The sequence below is a fragment of the Zalophus californianus genome, chromosome 7, assembly GCF_009762305.2.
Source record: "Zalophus californianus isolate mZalCal1 chromosome 7, mZalCal1.pri.v2, whole genome shotgun sequence".
Classification (NCBI taxonomy): domain Eukaryota; kingdom Metazoa; phylum Chordata; class Mammalia; order Carnivora; family Otariidae; genus Zalophus; species Zalophus californianus.
In genome coordinates, this window is record NC_045601.1 from 116037759 (window position 1) to 116057452 (window position 19694).

Sequence of the window (19694 nt, forward strand, 5' to 3'; positions counted from 1 at the left end):
TAACCACAACACTCTTATTAGAGCTTCTGAGGATTCAGAGCATCCGAAAACATGATCCCAGTGATAGTTGTTCAGCGCAGTGTCTTTTTAGATGTGGTGAAGAGAAAGCAAAGACATGAAGGTATTGAGAGTAGTCATTTCTGGTTTCTTATGTTGTGGGTAATTATATTCTTTATACTTTCTTCCATTTTCCTAATGTTAAGCAATGATCTTTTATTATAAGAGAAAAAATAAAGGATTTTAAAAAAATTGAAAAAAAGGTAAGAAAACAGACTGAGAAGTTAATAGGGATGGTATTATTTTTAAAAATGTTTGTGGATATATAACTCTTAAAATTCTGAAATAAATGATTATAAGGCAGCCATCGTCGTAATTCTGGAAGCCGACGCTCGTGTTGATTTGTGCAGAAGAGGGGGTGCTGGCTGGGCTTCAGGTGTATACATGCAGGCCGGGCAAGGCCCAGAGGCCCAGGAACGCAAGAGGAGATCAGGAGCACTGGTTCTTTCTGGAGGGCGGGTTTCACGCAATTCACTTCTCACATGTCTTCCCTGTCTTCTGCATCGGGCGTCTGTATGGCATTTGAAGCATATACTCTTGTAAGGAAAGAAAGTGAGGAAAAATACCTTTATGATGCATGGTTTTAAAGTCTTGATAATGATTGCTTTTCTGTTTTCATCAACTCTTTCTCCCAAGTTGAAGATCAGAAACTTGCAGCTGCTTCCCTTTTGTCCTCATTTCTTCTTCTCTCTGCCCCCACAGGAAGGAAGAGGGAATGGTTTAAAATAGAAGATGCCATAAAAGTGCTGCAGTATCACAAACCGGTGCAGGCATCGTATTTTGAAACGTTGAGGCAAGGCTACTCAGCCAACAATGGCACCCCAGTCGTGGCCACCACGTACTCGGTTTCTTCCCAGAGCTCGATGCCAGGCATCAGATGACTGAAGACTTCGTGTAAGAGGAATGGAAATTGGAAACTAGACTGGAGTGCAGATCTTCCCTCCCTTGCTCTTTTCACCTCTCCTCACAGGCCTCCTCTCCAAATAAGGCATGATGGGCAGCAGAGAAAGGGGTTCTTGATGGTGTTGCTGTTTGGTGTTAAGTGATGGGCTTTTTCTTCTCTTTTTATGGAGGGGGTGGGGGGTGGGTATGTAATTTGTAAGTACTTTTGTGCATGATCGGTCCCTCCCTTTTCACACCCCTACAATTGTCTGGAGAGACAGACAGCCTGCCCTCTGCCTTGGATTCTGAAGTGTTCCTGTTTGTCTCACCCCAGCCCTGGCCAGACGTTTTTTCTTTGATTTTTAATTTTTTTTTTTTTATTAAAAGATACCAATATGAGATGAAACCTTTCACGAATTTGTCCTATAATGCGCTATTCAGTCCAGGAGGTTGGTCACTTCCACTGCAGGATACATTTATCTACACATTATATACTGGGCATATAATATGTAAATAAATGACTTTTAGAAGAGGAATTTAACTGTTTAATTTTTCAAGGTTTGTTTTGTTTTTTAAATTGGGGTGTTTCTGAAATGGAGAGCCTCGCAGTTAATTTCCCTTTTTGTTTTTTGATGCTAGTGGCTAGGTAAGTTTCCTGGTCCTCTCCCTTTACCCAGTCACTGACTGTAGTTATGTAGGGTACCGAAAGAGTTTAGCTGCCTTCATAGCGCTCCCAGGACTCATGGCCTTCTCAAAGCTGTGTTTCCATGCCAAGAAAGACACAGGAAGAAACCTATTTTCTTTTTTATTACCGAGCCAGGAGCAAATGGCCTCAGCTCAGACCTGGAGAAACAATGATAGAAATTGAATTCCTCCCTATGTGTTGGCAGTGGGGATTTGAACTGGATTCTTGGAATTGCTGTCTAAAAAACTGGAGCATCAAGCACTGTTTCTGTCCTGCGGGTTGGAATTTTTTCCATAATGCTACTTACCGCTGACAGTGGCCTCTCTCCTTGTGCATCCATGCCTTACACCGCGCTGCACTGGACATTGTCCTTGTGCGGAAGCATCTGGCTGGCCTGGGCCAGTGCAGGTGTATGGCCCCATCCTCATCCTGGGTGACCATGTTAAGTTCCCAAAAGGTACACAGGAGGAAAATTCAGGTGTCTGCTTATCTTTGCAGTGTGACAGCATTTGGAATTGCACCATGGAGCATGCCCAGAAATAGTAAATTTGTCTCCTGCTGAGACGCAAAAGGTCCATCTTCTGCTGAGAAGTGGTATGGGAGAATGCTCGGTCCTTGACTAGAACAGCAACATCATGCATTGGCTCACTGCAAACTGTCGCGTTGGTTTTTGATACAGGCTTCTTGCTGGCTTCATTTGCCAGTTGTGTTGTTTAGTTGGGAAGTAAGCAGAAAAGGGTCTTGAGATCGAGGGGTGGGTCTAGGAGGGGGGACACTGGTCAATCCCTGGCTTAGGACAGGAGTTTGTTGCTGTGCTCTTAGTGGCATCTCCTTTGTCAAAACATAGCCAAGATGTGAAATTAAAATCGTAGTTCTCTTTATTTAAAAATTCTAATAAATACTCAAACTTTGAAAAGCTTTTGCTCTTCCCTCCCACTAAAAGTGATGTATATATACATATATATAAGAGATGTAGGCCTGTGTCATTCAGTGTTCAACATTTTGGGGGGACATCGTTCGATGAACTTTAAATTTTGCTGTCTGCTCTCAGTTTGTATCTTCTCTCCCAGTCTTGAGACACAGAATCAACAAGGAGTGCTCACAGTTTGCCTAGGATATTGTCCTACCTCTGGGAAAGGAATTCTGTCCCTAAGTAAGGGTCCCAGTGGACAGAAACAGCACCATGGGATTTGCTTCTAAATACCAACTCACTGTTCACATGTCCTACTCAAAAATGAACATACTGCTGCTTGTTGCCTGATTGAGAGCAGTCTGAGTTTCTGTCCATATAAGTAAAGGAGAAAAGGTAATAAATTCAACCAAGCACTAAGTGGAATCCAAAAAACACATTCTTCCAACTAAATTCTACCTTTATGATATGGATTGAAAGTACTTCGCAGGAAAACAGACAGGACTCCTGAAAAGAGAAATGCAGTGTTAATAGTAATTTGTGCATTTTTTCATGATCTAAAGATGTTTTTACTGGGCTGGTGTCACAACACATTACCCTACCAAGTCCAGTTTGGATTGATGTTGGCGTCTTTGGGTCAGGAAAGTGAACTGTGCCAAGAAGTATTTTTCAGTGACATGAATGGATCCTATTAATGCAGTTAACTGGGGAGATTATGCTGATGCTTTCTTAACTGACAAAAAGAGGCTTTGTCCAACACCAGAATTGCTGAAACTGGTGCTATTTTCTGTTGCACTGGGATCCTGATGAGCAGGGATTGGTGTTTCTCCCTCCCTGGCACCATTAACACCATGGCTGTCTTCACTGGTGTGTAGTCATACCCTTCTGTGATAGATTACTCAGAGCCCTGGTTGCAATGGCCGTTACCCCGCTCCACAGAAAGCAAGGAGAAAACAGAAGAAAGCACAAAAATGATCCCACTCACAGAGTCTTTCTTGGACACTGCTTTGCCGTGAATTCTGCAAGTACTCACCTTATTCAGGCTTGGCACAAACAGGTTCTTGTGTACAGCGCAGATATAAAGTCTCACAGTGAATTTGCCCGTCCTAGACTCTGGTTTATTACTAGCCCATCCATCACAGTCCACCCTGCTCAGAATAGAGAAAGACAGCATTGGCTATTTTAAAATTAACTTTGTTTTTAGTTTATCAATTTGCAGCCACTGGGGAAGCATCCGTGAGGTCATGCCATATCTTTTTGAACCAGGACTGTGTGTGTGTGTGTGTGTGTGTGTGTGTGTGTGTGTGTGTGTCTGAGAGAGAGAGAGAGAGAGAGAGAGAGAAGGGCTACCAGAGAGAGAGAGAGAGAAGGGCTACCAGAGAGAGAGAGAGAGAAGGGCTACCAGAGAGAGAGAGAAGGGCTACCAGGGGTCGAATACACCAGGGTGTATTCGATTTTTTTTGTAGCCTTCCAGAATGGTGCAGCCCATGAAACAGGAGTCTTGATTTTTCTTGTAGCAAACCTGGCAGGATGGAAAAGTTAATGAATTGATGGTTTTGTTTTTACAAGTGTCTGCTGCCCCATCTGCCCTGTGGGGAGAGGGCTCCCGCACTGCTGAGTCTGAGCTGAGGCCATCTGGAGGGATCAAAGAGTGTGGGAGGAACACCCCCTGTGAGGCCGTGGAAGCCCCTCGAAGGTGGCTGCACTGCAGGATTTCCGCCCTCGGCATGGCGCGGCGCAGCAGGCGCCTCTTGCCTCTCGCAGCCTCTGGGGAGCAGAGCGGGTCACTGCCCTCTGGGAGGCTTTTGCAGCAGTTTTGTAAATGTGTTGCTACACAGTCAAGTTCCTTCGTGAACATAATTTCTGTTTTGATGTTAGGAGTCAGTCCACGTAAGCTTAGACTTGCTTAGAAGAAAAAAAAATCACCTTTTGTTTTGAAGAGAAAAACATCCACACAGAACCGTTCTTCCTCCTCCTCCTTTCTCTTGCCCACATACAGTGCTCCTTGGAGGCCTCCCTCCCCTCCAGAACCTGTGTAACCAGAGGAGCAGTCCGTCTCCCGCCGGACCTGGGTGTGCATCTCACGTTGTACTTACTGTACGTGCTCGTCATTTCCACCGCGTGCTGGAGGAGTGCCTCTGTTGGTCTCCCCACCTGATCTTTTTTTAAAACAGCTTAGCCTGAGCCACATTTCTTTTGGTTCACAAAAAGGACTTAATAACCACAGCGCGATCTTTGCCGCAACTGTGTGATTTTTAGTACTTCTGAAGTGTTCTCAAAGTCCAGCCTAGATGAGAGGAAATTTAGAATTAGGAGAAATACCTGGAGAAGTCACGGGGGGCTGAATTTTTGCTTTCAGGGAAATGAGGATTAGCTAATTGATAATCAAGGCTCATCCTGGTCCCTTCTGCATTTCAGAAAATAACGCACATGTTTATAACAAATAGGAGACAAGTTAGCACAAGAGGCTCTGGGGCGAGGAGATTATCTAATGGTGGTTATATAATGCAGCGGCTCTTGTGGTTCTTATTCTTAAAACTCTAAAAGAGGTCAGACCTGAAGCGACACAGGTCATGCTGCCCAGCTGTGGTGACAGCCATTTCTTCTGAGCCCTGCTGGGATGGAACCCATTTCCCCAAGGCTTCCAGGCTATGCAGCCGATGTTGGTGACCTCAGTCTTGCTCCAGCCGGGCACCCATCTCACTTGGAGCAGGTGGGAAAGCAGCCCCAGGGTCAGCCTCTGTTCTCTGGGGTGAGCCTTGCAACAGACATCACTGTCCCGGAAGAGCTGTTTTCCACGTCACTTTAGATGTCACCCAAAGCAGACATTTGAGATGTTCAGGTAGCAAATTGGGAAGCATTGGCTGCAATCTGTAATAGCTACTGTTGTCTGTTGATTAGGTGACTTGAGATGACCCCAGGCCCTGGGAACCTGGAGATTTTAGGCAGACTCTCATTTGGAGTCCAGCAGCCCTTCCAAAGGCAGCTTCACATTTTAACCACATTTTCGCCATAGCTGATGACCTTTCCGGGATGTGAGAAGCCTAATCAGAACATCTGAGAAAATGATACCTCTTGCCCTCAGATTCATCCAATAGTTCATCCTCCTAGTCCCCTTAGAAATTAATAAATAAAAAGAGATAGAGAGAATGCCGTTTGGTGAGGATTTGGACACACTGCTAGAGCTGAGGCTAGCAGTCGCATGATTTTGTGAGTCAGCAATATGAAGCTTTCTAAGTCCCCAGAAGCTTCATTTATAGTGAAGATTTGGTGAGCTTTCGTTGTCTGAGAAAATGAGATGGTCCCCTTGAAGGGGAGCTCACAGGGAAGCCACATTAACTCACAATTCACACCAGGGGGGATTCTGCTGGAGAAGAAAGCGCCTTTGGCCAAAAAAGCGAGATTAATATCTAAAAGGTAGACATGCATTGCTTCTGTTCCTCCAGCAACCAGTTGTTTAATCATTAGCTCTAGGTTTCCTTTGGTTTACATTCTCAGTTCTTAACCCCGCACAGAGGTCCCTAGAACACCCAAAAAGGCATCTAAAACCCTAGAGATTGGCTTTAAAAGATCCAAAAGCAGCAGCGTTGTATTTTCCAGGTTTCTCGCCATTTTGATGTGCTGCCCATCCTTCCACACACTCTGCAGCCAGGCCAGATGTGAAGACTGTATTCACTGACTTGTGGAACCTAAATTCTAGTTCTGGAACAATTACCTGCTAAATTGCTTACGCCTGTGGAAGTTATCTGTGAGGTGTACCTTTCAGAGAACATTTCAACAGTATAGTAAAATTGCCCTGGGCTCGAGGGCAATCAGGCGTTTAGATCAAAACTGTAAGTCTTTGGGCCTCCTTAGGGAAAAAGCAAGATGCGTAAATCCCAGTGCTGGGCCTTGAGACCGTACTTGCTTCTCCCTAGTATGGGGTGAAGTGGCACCCTCAGGAAATCATTTTTCCAGTGAGATTACCTATAAATCCCTAGGGGAAGTAATACCCATATGAACCTGTCTTTCTGAGCACTTCTATGCCAACTTGAAAATGGTAAGCTAAAGCAGCAATGACTCCACGTAGCCTCTGTCACCCTCTTTATTGTTCCGTTTTGGGGGGTGGAGCTTTTCAGGGTTAAACCTTGGTCTTTAACCTCTGTTTGTTGTGGAGAAGATGTGTCACTAACAAATGATCTAAAGAAGACCTCTAGTTTTTGTTTCCCGAGTGCAGCGGCATAACAGATATGACTTACGCCCGGGAAGGTAGAGGCTGATGATGATCAAGACACCCACGACCCAGAAAGATCTGTCCCACATAGAGCCTCCACAGGGAACAGATCTGAAGTTAGGTTCTGGAGAACTTCCAAAGTACTGAAATGCAGGGAGGACTTGGAGGACCTTTGCTCAGCAAGCGGGCGGCTTGTGTTCCTCCGAAGAACATGAAGGAGCTCCGAAGGGAATGGCAGGCATTGAAGCCACAGCGCACAGACTCAGACCTTCCCTCTGCCACTTCTCACATGGCTTGTGCACTCTTTGCTCAGAATCCAAGGGGACCCTCCTCTCTAAAATCTCATTGGCTTCAGGTGTTTTGTTTAGCCTCTGAGAACCTCCCCCTTTCACTCCCACCTCCGGATGGACAGAGATGTGTTGCTCGGGGCACAGATGTGTGAGTCCAGGGCCCAGCAGCACAGTGTTGTATTTAGTGGTTAGAAAAACAGTCCACTCTGTTAACAGTATGTGGTGCAGTTTTGTACACCTCAGGTCTGTTTTTATTGTTTCATGGTCTGAAAACCTTCAAGCTGGTTTATCGTCCAAGAAAAGGCAGATGGTTAGACTAAGTAACATTTAGTTCATACCTCTATCTTAGGAAAGGTAGCCGTCCATTTGCTGTGTGCTAAAGGAAGTCGGGAGCATTTGAGGATGTTGGGAGCTGTTGTAAAAATAAAGCAAGTGGCTCTGGCCTACCCAAGTGTATCAGAGAGCGTGGAAGCGGGTTAGTAGCATCTTTAAATCTGCTCTGGCCAGGCCCTCCTTCATCTCAAGGACCTTGTCTCTCCTCTTCTCCAATGACCTTGGTAAGGGACGAGCTCTAAGGAGGCAGCGAGGCCCCAGCCCCTCTTTGCTCTGCTGCAGGATGTAGCCTCCAAACAGTCTGCGGTTTTTTTAAGGGGTTTCCTCACCATGATTCCCTCCACATCACTCACCTGCCATCAGCATCCGAAAAGGTTAAAATCCCGGGACCATTCCAGTTCTGAAGCAGATGAACCAGATGTGCTTCCTCCCCCTTTGCAAGTGTACTGTCCAGATGCAGTCTCCCTTTGGCCAAGTTTGACAGGTACTTCCAGGAAACCCCTTAAATTGAGGCAAGGAGTCAAGATGTTTTGAGTTTTTCCCCCAGAAGGCAGAGTCTTTGTCCCTTCCCTCTCATGCTCATATATTTTAGCCAAGTCTTAAAAGGTCAAGTCTGGTAATGTCTCCAGAACTGAGGTGACAGGTGGGGGCCCATACCCCCAGGGACCAGTCCCCTGGGGGATCCCACATGCTCAAACTAGATTGTTCTGATCCCACCGAAGTCTGCTGCTGTCCCCATCCCCTGGGACCCCTCAGAAAGGAAACGACCTAGGCTTCCAGTCATTAGGTCACCCAGTCCTTCGGTGACCAGTCTACAGAGTGTGTATCACCTGCATGGGTGGTGTGCCTCCCACTTGTAGAAAGGGTAGAAAGTGGAACATTCAGTGGGCTGAGTACTCACATCCTTGGAGAGGTTGGCAGAAATAACCCCAGTGAGCGTAAAACAAAACCGAGGAAACCAAGGAACCACACTTGTATGGGAGGAGGAGTTGGTTATGGTCCTTTTGGGACCTGACGCTGCAGTATGAAAGTGGGGTTTGGAAAATCACCCTTAGCCCAACCCAAATGCATTCCAGGACTTCGGAGTTTCCAGCCCATGGGTGCATGGTCTTTTCCCATTTTTTGTTTGTTTCCAAAACAGCCTTGCTTGGTATTGCATGGAAAGTTCCGGTTTTCCTTCCTGCCCACTTGGGGCCACCCACCCAGGCCTGGTCCCTTCCCCAGTATCTTTACAGCACTCCTAGGGAGACCTGCGCAGTGCCCTTAGGAGCCAAGGGGAGTGGAATTTGGTCCAGAGAAGGCAGCAAAAACTGAATTTTCCTGTTTCCGCTTCTCAAGGAGGGTGTTTTTAGGCTTCCTTCACGCCTCTCTTTCCTGTGGGTACAGTCGGGTTGGGAGGAAGGGCTAAAAAGAAAAGGAACAGGGTCCAGCCAGCCCAGGTTTGGGTCCGAGACAGGTGCACAGCTGATGCTCTTCCACCCCCTTCAATAGCAGGCCAGTCATATGTAACGATTCTCCTTTACTAAAGCGTCTGCTTCTGTGGTGCTAGCAACAGAGGACAGACAGACCCCTTCCCCTGTGCTTTCCCTAAAGTTCCTCCATCCCCGTAGCCCACTCCTTGTTGTAAAAACAAGTGCTTAATCCTGTGAGCGTGCTGTTCCTTTCTATGTGTGGGAGGGAAGGGCATTGGAATTGTAGGTTGTAATCTTGTGCCAACCAATAAAAACCAGTATTTCACATACATCACTGCTTAGTGTCTGGTCTCTTCTTTCTCGAGGTTTTCGTTGAGTCCTTCACATCAGTCTTATTTTGATTTTACCCCCACTCTCTGCTGAGGTCTTGAGAGTTGTCCTAAAGGTAGGTCAGAGGTGGCCCTGTGGACGATCTGCTGTTTCGGGAGTTCAAGTGAGAAGTGAATGGGAGAAGCCAGGGAGTGAGACTCAGTGTTTGTTGAGTTAACCTGGCTAGTGCACTGGCTCTCGGTGTGAGTAGCCAAAAATAGGCAGGAAGTTGGCTGCTAAACAATAGTAACCTGATGACTTCATTCCACCACAGGACAGATGCCCTACCAGCTGGTCAGGGCGCCCTTTCCCCCTGAACTCTGATTCTGCAGGCCTCCTTTGTCCATCCTATGATGATCCCCCCTCCTTTATCAAAGGATTCTTTCTTTTGCCAGATTTAGTGTGCATAATGAGGCCATGAGCTTATAAACACTGACACAAGTGATGTGCTATACTTAGGAAACTACCAGATGGCAATCTCTAATTGGGATCTGGGGTTCCCGGAACTCTCCACTCGCCCATGTCCGATGATGACAGGCCATTGTGCAGGTGTCCCATCCCCATCACATTTACTACATATCAATTGCTCCCCCATCCAACTCAGAGGGTAAATGCAGGCTTTAGGATTGTCTTGCTGCAGCCCAGGCTTCCAATAGCCTGTAGGACTTGTGGCTACAGAAGAGAGGTCCAAAGAGTCCCCAAAACTTAGAGTATGGGTGAGGAGAGGAAATCAGCTCAGAGGACACCAGCGCAGCTGTGACGCTGCTGGAACCAACACCAGGGACAGTTGGCCACAGTGCACATTGCGATGCCCGTGCCCTTTGTTAGGCTGAATGGCAGCTCTGAGCATCCAAGCCGGACGAAGTTGCACAATTCTTGCTCATCCCCCAATCAGGCTGGCTCCCATCCCCTCTAGAGACCTGATCATTGTGCCCAAGACAGCCTGGCCTTATAAGCCATGGCCTTGTTTGCTTTCTGGTTTCAGACACATTTGGGGTGTGAAAGGTCTATTTTCTCTCCTAGGTCTTGTGACACCCAGCTAGCATCTCAGCATCTGAGGATGCAGCCACATGGCTCCATGTTCTATGTCCTGAATACCAGCAACGTGCTAAACCCAGGACACACAGTCCTCACAGAAGCACCTGCTTGGGTGACAGATGGCACGAAACAGGAGAGATGACAGCCTGGGGAGGTAAGCCACTAGGGGTCAGATGAAAGGGGACAAGGGGGAGAGCTCAAGCAGGAGGACCATAGGAGCGTGGGAGAGTAAGGGAGCTGGAAGAGGGAGGAAGGACCGTCCTACATCGAAAGGCTGCCTGCTAGAATAGAAGGTGTGAGCATTGCAGTTAGATCCCGGTTCAGGTCTCAGCTGTTTGCCAGGCTCTGTGATCTTGGACAGGGTATTGTCTCCGTTCCCTCCTGTTCAGTGGCGCAGAAGTCCACTTGTTGTGCTTGCTGTGAGCATTAAATGAGTGGAGGAATGTGTGTGACGTCAAAATTGCTGTGTGATCATTCAGTGGTAGCTGTGAGCAGACACCTGCTCAGGGATGGCCAGGGGCTGTGCTGAGTTCACTGTAAGTGACAACAGAGGCAGATAATCAGAGTGCAGAGTGACAAGTGTGATCAAAAGAAGGCTGCCTCCTTCCCAGAGGAGCCATCCTCATAAAGGATGCAGAGGGATGCAGGAGTTCTCAGCAAAGGGAATAGCATTGCCAGGCAAGGGCACAGCACTGTGCTCGTGTAACAGCAAGTGTGCTGGGGCTGGAACATGATACCAAGAGTGGGCAGGGAGGAGAGGGGCAGGAGGGGTCACAGAGGTCAGCTGGGGTCAGGTGGCTCGGCAGGCTGTTTGAACTCTACTCTGGATGACTGGGAAGCCAACAGAGGTTTTAAAACAGAGCAGTGACTGCATCAGGTTGGACATTTGAGGAAGATGATACTACTAAGCGTGGTCCCTGTGTTCCAGGCCTTAGCACCAGGCGGTGTGTTGACGGCTTTACATTTAGTCTCTGCATCCCTGCAATGCATAGGACCTGTGATCATTACCTTGTCTGGTAACAGGAACGGAGGCTTAGGGAAGCAGACTACTTTTAAAGGGAATTGGACAGACTAATTCGAAAAAATCATAGGGTCAAGTGCCAAGGATGTCTAAAGATAATTTTGAAAAATTCCAAGGGTAAATACAGGAGGACTACAAGGGAAGTCCTGTGTTCTATCAGCATCAAGGCTTAATACTAGAGGTGCCTGGCTGGCTCAGTCTGAAGAATGTGCAACTCTTGACCTCAGAGTCATGAGTTCGAGCCCCACGTTGGATGTAGAGATGACTTAAATAAACCTGAAAGAAAAAAATCGGGTGCGATAAAATAAAAGACTTCATAGAGTCACTAAAACAATGTGATAGAGAAATAAAAGAGAAAATAGAATGGGGGACCAAGGAACAGACCCATGCACATATGGAAGACGTTAAGAGCCAGAGAAAATGTGCACCAGGGTGGGGAGAGGCTGGGTTCCTCAGTAAATGGTGTTGGAACAACCGACTAGTCAAATGGAAAAAAAATAAAATTATCTCCTTACCTCACAACATACGTGAAAATAAGTTCACAAATGTGTAAAATGAGTCCTAAAACTTTTAGAATAAAATACAGAAGTTAAGTAATTATCTGAGGTCACACAGGTAATAAGTGAAGAAACTGTATGTAGTTGAACCTGAGAGATCTGGTGCCAGAACCTTGCTCTCTAACCCACTCAGTAGTACTCTGTCCTGGTCACTTTAGAGCCCTGCCCATGGGTATAGAGAAGACTTCCAAAATAAAATCTTGGGGCGCCTGGGTGGCACGGTTGGTTAAGAGGCCAACTCTTGGTTTTGACTCAAGTCTTGATCTCAGGGTCACACACAACCGCGAGATCAAGAGTTGCACGCTTTACTGATTGAGCCAGCCAGGCTCCCCTGGAGATATCTTCTTAAAAAGATAGTTATCCTGCTCTGGCCACCAAACACTATCCCCTTTTCATCACTGCATTACTCATTCATGCACCGTTATTTACTCCCATCTTTCTGGTCCCCCTGTTCTTCCCCTGCAGCCTCCCTGTAGAATTCCATCCCTGACTTAATCCATTCATTCCTGTACTGCACTTTGCAAGAGCTGCGCCTGCCCAGAGAAAACCAGATACCATGGGCTCATGCCTCCCCTCCACTGAGCCTCCAGTGCCAACCATCCATGCCCAGTGACTGCCACAGGCCACTTTTCTTCTCATCTGACGTCTCATCTGACCCCTCCCTTCTCCCATTGATGTCCCCAGTGATACTTCTGATTCACCTCCCACCCTGAGCTTTCAGAGTCAAGTTCCAACTCCTTAGATTAGCACCCAACATCTTTTGTGATTTGGCCCTGGCCCACCTCTGCAGACTCTTTTCCCTGCCACTGACCTTGCCCTTCTTTTCCCCTGATCTCCTCGAGCTTCTTACGGTTCTCCAAATGCATCACACACCACTGCACAACTCCACAGGTCACATGTGCTCTGCCCTCCTTTGGGAAAGATCTGGGAGATTCTGTCTCCTCGCTGGGGTTGTGGAACTCCTGTACATGCCCTCATTCCAAAGGCACCCTCTAAGGTGGGGAGACTGTCTCTCTATTCTTGGTGTCCAGCTGAGTGGCTTAGAGCAGGTACCTAGGAAATGTGGGTTGGAGGAAACAAAGGGCCCAGTGATGTTTTGGGAATGTACCCAACACAAGGAAATGTATCCCTAATGTCACCCTGTACTCTGGACAGCTTTACCAGCCACACACACGCCCCCTCAACTTTCCCCCAAACTGGGAAGGAAGCCAGCGCAGGCCTGCCCTCAGGGATCTCGGGAGAAGTTCGGAGCAGGGGGAGCAAGAGCACTATAGTAGTCTCTTCCCTTTGGGATAAGGGTGGTGTTCAACCAGCGTAGCACCCACCAGGGCCCCCACCTTTCTCTTCCTGTCTTGAGTTTGTGGGTTAGGGGGGGAAAAGGGGAAGGTGCTTCTTCAGGGGCAGGAAACTCCCCATTCCTGCTATTGCCCTTCACCCTCAGCCCAGGATCCTGTGAACTTTCCCAGACCTAGGGCAGGACCTAACGGAAGGCTAGTGCCTTCTGTGGGACCTGTGTCTGAGACCAGCAAGGGAAGCCAAGCTGGGATAGTGACGCGGATTTGCAGATTGAAGGGTAGAGTCAAGGGTAATTTGTTTGACTTGAGGGGAACTTGATCTGAGAAAGCTGAGTGGACCGATTAGAAGAGCTGACATTATTTGAGCAGTTTACAACGTACTCTTCCATCAGTTCAAACAATTCCTTGAACGCCTTACTGCCTATACAGGGCCCTGACCTTCACATAGACCCTGAGACGCAGTACTTTGGTCCCCACCTAGTTGCTGAGGGAGCTGAAGCCTGGAGGAGACAGAGGACAAAAGAAAAATAGGTTGGGTGGGGGATCAGGTTCAGACAGTGAAGGAAAGCTGGAGGGAAGCAAATACCTTGCAAGTCAGGCATCTGGTGCTGTCAGGAGCTGGCCACTAAAAAGTTCCCTCCAGCCACCCCTTCCTTCTGATGCATTTTAGGACCCACTTAGTCCCTCCTCCCTTATTCCTTCAGGATATGCAGCCCCAGTGGGGGCCACCTGATGGGCCTCCACCTGCTGGCCTTGGCCCGGCCGGGCTTTGGAAGGAGGGGGAGTCTCCGGATCATTACAGAGAAATTACTGGGCTGGAACCACCATGGAGGAACCTGGGTAGTCAAGGCAAGGTCAGGGCTGGATGGAGGCAGGGGGCCAGGTTGGGACGGGCCTTGTTCCAAGGTCCCACGCCTCAGCTCCTCAGACCACCAGGGACAGGACAGTGGCAGGAGCAGGGACTATGGGGACCCGCTCTGCCTCAGTCCCGCTGGCCTTTATCCCAGAATGGGGTGGGGGCTGAGGCTGACCCCGCTCTACTGGCCAAGGTCTTCTCCAAAGCTCTTCCTCCACTCCTCCCTCCTTCTGGAGCTGGCCTCCTGCTGCACCACTGAGAGAGAGAGAGAGAGAGAGAGAGCGCGAGAGCGAGAGAGAGAGCGCGCCTTGGGCTTCCGGAAGAGGTGGAAGACCAGCTGGAGTAAGGCACGGAGGTGGGAAAGCACAGGGGCTGCCGGCGGGACACCAAGTAACTGAACAAAAGGAAGTGAGCCAGTGTGAGCAAAAGCCTGGAAGGAAGCACCTCTGAAGTTGAGATTATGAGTAATTTTATTTCCTTCTTTGTTACGTCCTATATCCTCCAACTCTTGAGAGTGATTTTTTTTTTCCAATCAGAAATGAAATAGGGGCACCCGGGTGGCTCAGTTGGTTGAGGGTCAGACTCTAGGTTTCAGCTCAGGTCATGATCTTGGACCTGCGTTGGGCTCTGCACTCAGCAGGGAGTCTAGTCGGCTGGGGATTCTCTCTCTTCCTCTCTGTCCCTCCTCACAGTCACACGCTTGCTCTTTCTCTAAAATAAATAGGGGCGCCTGGGTGGCTCAGTCATTGAGCGTCTGCTTTCAGCTCAGGTCATGGTCCCAGGGTCCTGGGATCGAGCCCCGCATCGGGCTCCCTGCTCCGCAGGGAGCCTGCTTCTCCCTCTCCCACTCCCCCTGCTTGTGTTCCCTCTCTCGCTGTGTCTCTCTCTGTCAAATAAAAAAATAAAATCTTAAAAGAAAAATTCTACTAGTCTTGGTTCCTCTTTCTTTCTGTGTCTCCCCCTTCCCACTCGCTGGGCGTCAGTCCATTGAGTCACATCATTAAATCCATTAACTCATTTATAAAATAAATATGCACTGATAATCCACGGGGTCTTCCATTATTTTTAAGGCATTCTTTATTCATATATTTTTTAAAAAGTTTTATTGAGGTATAATTAACATACAATGAATTACTTATATACAAGGTGTACACTTGGTAAGTCTTGACATACATGCTCATATGAAACAATCACAACCAAATCAAATCAATGGACCAATCTATCACCCCCAAAAGTTTCTTTGTGCCTCCTTGTGATCCCTTTCCCGACGATCATGCCTCTGTCCCCAAGCAAACATGAATCTGCTTTCTGTCATTACAGATTAGTTTGCATTTTCTAGTTTTATAGAAATATAATCACACATCATAAATTTTGTATGTGTTGCAAAGTAGAGATTCAAGTTGATAATTTTTTGTAAAGATTTTATTTATTTGACAGAGAGACAAGGAGAGAGGGAACACAAGCAGGGGGAGCGGGAGAGGGAGAAGCAGGCTCCCCGCGGAGCAGGGAGCCTGATGCGGGGCTCGATCCCAGGACCCCGGGATCAGGACCTGAGCCGAAGGCAGGCGCTTAACGACTGAGCCACCCAGGCGCCCCTCATGTTGATAACTTTTGCATACAGATATCCAATTGTTCCAGCACCATTTGCTGAAAAGGCTGTCCTATTCTTAGTTTGCTTAGTATTTTTATCATGAAAGGATGTTGAGTTTTTGTCAGATGCTTTTCTGCCTCTATTGAGATGATCCTGTGGTTTTCCTTTGCCCTATAAATGTGCTGACACTGATTTTCCTAGGAATCCACCCTTGCATTCCCAAGATAAATCCCCCTTGGTTACAGTGTCTAATCATTTTTAATGGGCCATTGGATGTGATTTACAGGTATTTTGTTGAGATTTGTATCTATATTCATAAGAAATATTGGTCTAGAGTTTTCTTTCTTTATTTTTTAAAGATTTTATTTATTTATTTGAGAGAGAGAGAGAGAGAAACAGCATGAGAGGGGAAAGGGTCAGAGGGAGAAGCAGGCTCCCCGCGGAGCCAGGAGCCCGATGCGGGACTCGATCCCGGGGACTCCGGGATCATGACCTGAGCCGAAGGCAGTCGCTTAACCAACTGAGCCACCCAGGCACCTGGTCTAGAGTTTTCTTATGGAACTTTCTTTGGCTTTGGTATCAAAATAATGCTGGCCTTATAGAATGTGTTAGAAAGGGTTCCCCTCCTGTTTTTGGAAAAGTCTGAGAAATATTGGTGTTAATTCTCCTTTCAATGTTTGGTAGACATTAACAGTAAAGCCATCTGATCCTGGACTTTTCTTTGTTAGGAGGTGTTTTAATTTATTAAGATTTGTTTTGTGGCCTAACATATGATCTGTCCTGGAGAATGTTCGGTGTATACTTGAGAACAGTGTATATTGTTTCTTTGGGAGGAGTGTTCTGTATCTGTTTTAGGGCTAGTTGGTTTCTAGTGTTTTTTAAGTACTCTATTTTCTTATTGAACTTCTGTATAGGATATTCTGTCCATTATTGAAAGTAGGGTACTGATGTCTCCAACTCTTCTTGTAGATGTGTCTATTTCTCCCTTCATTTCTGGCATTGTTTGCGTCATACAGCTCCTTCATGAACTGACCCTTTTATCAATATATAATGTCCTCCCCTTTGTCTCTTGTAACAGTTTTTGATTCAACATCTGTTTTGTCTAGGGGCTCCTGGCTGGCTTAGTCAGTAGAGCATGTGACTCTTGATCTCGGGGTCATGAGTTCGAGCCCCATGTTGGGTGTAGAGGTTACTTAAATAAATCCTTAAAAATAAATAAATAAAATAAAATCTATGTTGTCTAGTATTAGCAGAGCCACCCTGGCTGTCTTGGTTACTCTTCTCGGAGAATATATTTTTCCATCCTTTCACTTTCAGCTTATTTGTGTCTTTGGGTCTAAACTGAGTCTCTTGGGATGCCTGGGTGGCTCAGTCAGTTGGGCATCTGCCTTTAGCTCAGGTCATGATCCCGGGGTCCTGGGATCGAGTCCCACATCGGGGTCTCTGCTCAGCGGGAAGCCTGCTTCTCCCTCTGCCCGCCACTCCCCCTGCTTGTGCACTCTCTCTCTCTCTGTTTCTCTGACAAATAAATAAAGTCTTAAATTAAATAAATAAAGTGAGTCTCTTATAAGCAATAGATACTTGGATTTTTTAAAAAATATTTTTGACCATTTTAAAGTGTACAGTTTAGTGACAGTAAGTACATTATTGTGTAACCATCACCACCATCCATCTCCAGAACGTTTTTCATCTCCCCAAACTGAAACTCCATACCCATTAAATAATAATTCTCCATTTCCCCTTACCCCATCAGCGCCCGGCAACCACCATTCTACTTTCTGTCTCTATGAATTTATTACTAGGATATGTAAAGTACTAAGTGCCTCATATAAGTGAAATCATAAGCATCTATCTGTCCTTTGTAACCATTTTTTTTTCACATAGCATAATGTCCTCAAGGTTCAGACATGTTGTAGATATGTGAAAATTTCACTCTTTTTTAAGGACAAGTAATATTCCATTGTATTGTATGTACCATATTTTGTTTTTCCGTTTATCTGTCAGTGCTTGGGTGCTTCCATCTTTTGCCTAATGTGAATAATGCTGCTATGAACACGAATGTACAAATATCTGGCCAAATCCCTGCTTTCAATTCCTTTGCATATATCCTTGTGTAGAATTGCTGGATCATATGGTAATTCTATTTTTAATTTTTTGAGGAACCGCTATACTGTTTTCTACAGTGACTGTACCTTTTATATTCTCACCAACAGTACACAAGAGTTCCAATTTTTTCTACCTCCTCACCAATATTTGCTTATTTTATGTTTTGTTGTGTTCTAAGTAACACCCATCCTAATGTGTAGGAAGTGGTATCTTGTGGTTTTGATTTGCATCTCCCCAATTAGTGATGTTGAGCATCTTTTCATGTACATACTGGCTATTTGTTATGTTCTTTGGAGAAATGTCTATTCAATTCCAGTTAGATCACTTGTATTTATTTATTTTCAGTTAGGTTTTTAAATCCATTCTGCCAATCTGTCTTCTTTTGTGTGTAGTAAAATATACATGAAATTTACCATTAAGTATACAATTCAGTGGTATTAAGTACATTCATAATATTGTACAATCATCACCAAGCTCTGTTTTTTTGTTGGTGAGCTTAATCCATTTACATTTAAAGTCATTACTGGGGCACCTGGCTGGCTCAGTCAGTAGAGTATGCGACTCTTGATCTCCAGGTCTTGAGTTCAAGCCCCATGTTGGGCGTAGAGATTACTTAAAAAAATAAAAATAATAAAAAATAAAGTGATTACTGATATTAAAGGGTTTACTTTTGCAAGTGTTCTTTTCTAGATGTCATCTTCTTTGTTCCTCAATCTTCCAATACTGCCTTCTTTCATGTTTGATTTTTTTTTCCCTAGTGTACCATTTTGATTTCCTCTTCATTTCCTTTTCTGTATATTTTCTACTTGTTTTCTTAATGGTTACCATAAGGATTACAATTAACATCCTAAGATTAATAGCTAATTTTTCATAAGACCCCATGAAGGCCAGAAACAAATAGGATGATATGTTTAAAGTACAGATAGGGTGCTCACTTCAGCAGCACATATATGAAAATTGGAACAATACAGAGAAGATTAGCCTGGCCCCTGCACGAGGATGACATACAAATTCATGAAGCATTCCATATTTTTCAAGCTACGCTTACAAAAATATTAACTAAAATGGGGACGCCTGGGTGGCTCAGTCATTAAGCATCTGTCTTTGGCTCAGGTCATGATCCCGGGGTCCTGGGATCAAGCCCTGTGTCAGGTCCCTGCCCTGCGGGAAGCCTGCTTCTCCCCTCTCCCACTCCCCCTGCTTGTGTTCCCTTTCTCGCTGTCTCTCTCTCTCTGTCAAGTAAATAAATAAAATCTTTTTTAAAAAAAATTAAAGTACTGACAGAAAAGGGAAAAAAAAACTGTCAACCAAGAATTCTATATCCAGAAAAACTATCCTTCAAAATTAAGAAGTTCCCAGATAAACAAAAACTAATGGGATTTGTTGCTAGTAGACCTGCCCTACAAGAAATGTTAGAGGGAGTCCATCAGAGTGAAACAAAAGGGCACTAGAGGATAACTCAAAGCCACATAAAGAAATAAAGATCACTGGTAAAGGTAACTACACAGTAAAAATTTTAAAAAGTAGTATTGTTTTATTTTTGGTATATAACTCTTCTTTTTTGTTTCTTATATGATTTAAAAGATGCACAAAACAATAATCATAAATCTATGTTCACATGTATAAAGATGAATTTGTAACAATACCAACATAAAGGGGGTATGGAATTGGATAGGAGGCAGTAATGTATGCTACTAAAACTAAGATGGTATCAATTCAACCTAGATTCTTATAAATATAAATATAAAAGTGCACTTAGGTAATTTGTGTTTTTCCTGTGTTCTCCATTTCAACTAAGTTGTTGAATTTATTGGCATAAAGTTGTCTCTGATCTCCCCTTATTATTCTTCTATTATCTGTAAAAATCTGTTGTGATGTCACCTCTCTCATTCCTGATATTGGTGATTTGTAGTTTTTTTTCCTGATCATTCAGGTTTATCTCTTTTGTTGATCTTAAGCAGCTTTTGGTTTCGTTGATTCTTCTTTATTTTTCTGTTTTCTATTTCAAAGATTTTTGCATTGATCTTTGTTATTTTCTTCTGCATACTTTGGTTTCAGGTGGAAGCTGAGGTCATTGAC

At 45.5% G+C, this 19694-nt stretch overlaps 1 protein-coding gene and 1 non-coding gene across 2 annotated transcripts in view; both read left to right on the forward strand.

The window, feature by feature from the left end:
- NUDT3 (nudix hydrolase 3) overlaps positions 1 to 9109 on the forward strand; it is a 126274-nt gene extending 117165 nt beyond the window's left edge. Inside the window, exon 5 of the mRNA XM_027603477.2 lies at positions 760 to 9109. Within this exon, the coding sequence (XP_027459278.1) occupies positions 760 to 938 (179 nt within the window). The 3' untranslated portion in view covers positions 939 to 9109. The remainder of the gene's footprint in view (positions 1 to 759) is intronic.
- Positions 9110 to 18542: 9433 nt separating this feature from the next.
- On the forward strand, positions 18543 to 18649 carry LOC113928097. Its single transcript, XR_003521782.1, has one exon. It is a non-coding gene; the product is annotated as a U6 spliceosomal RNA (small nuclear RNA).
- The last annotated feature ends 1045 nt before the right edge of the window (positions 18650 to 19694 follow it).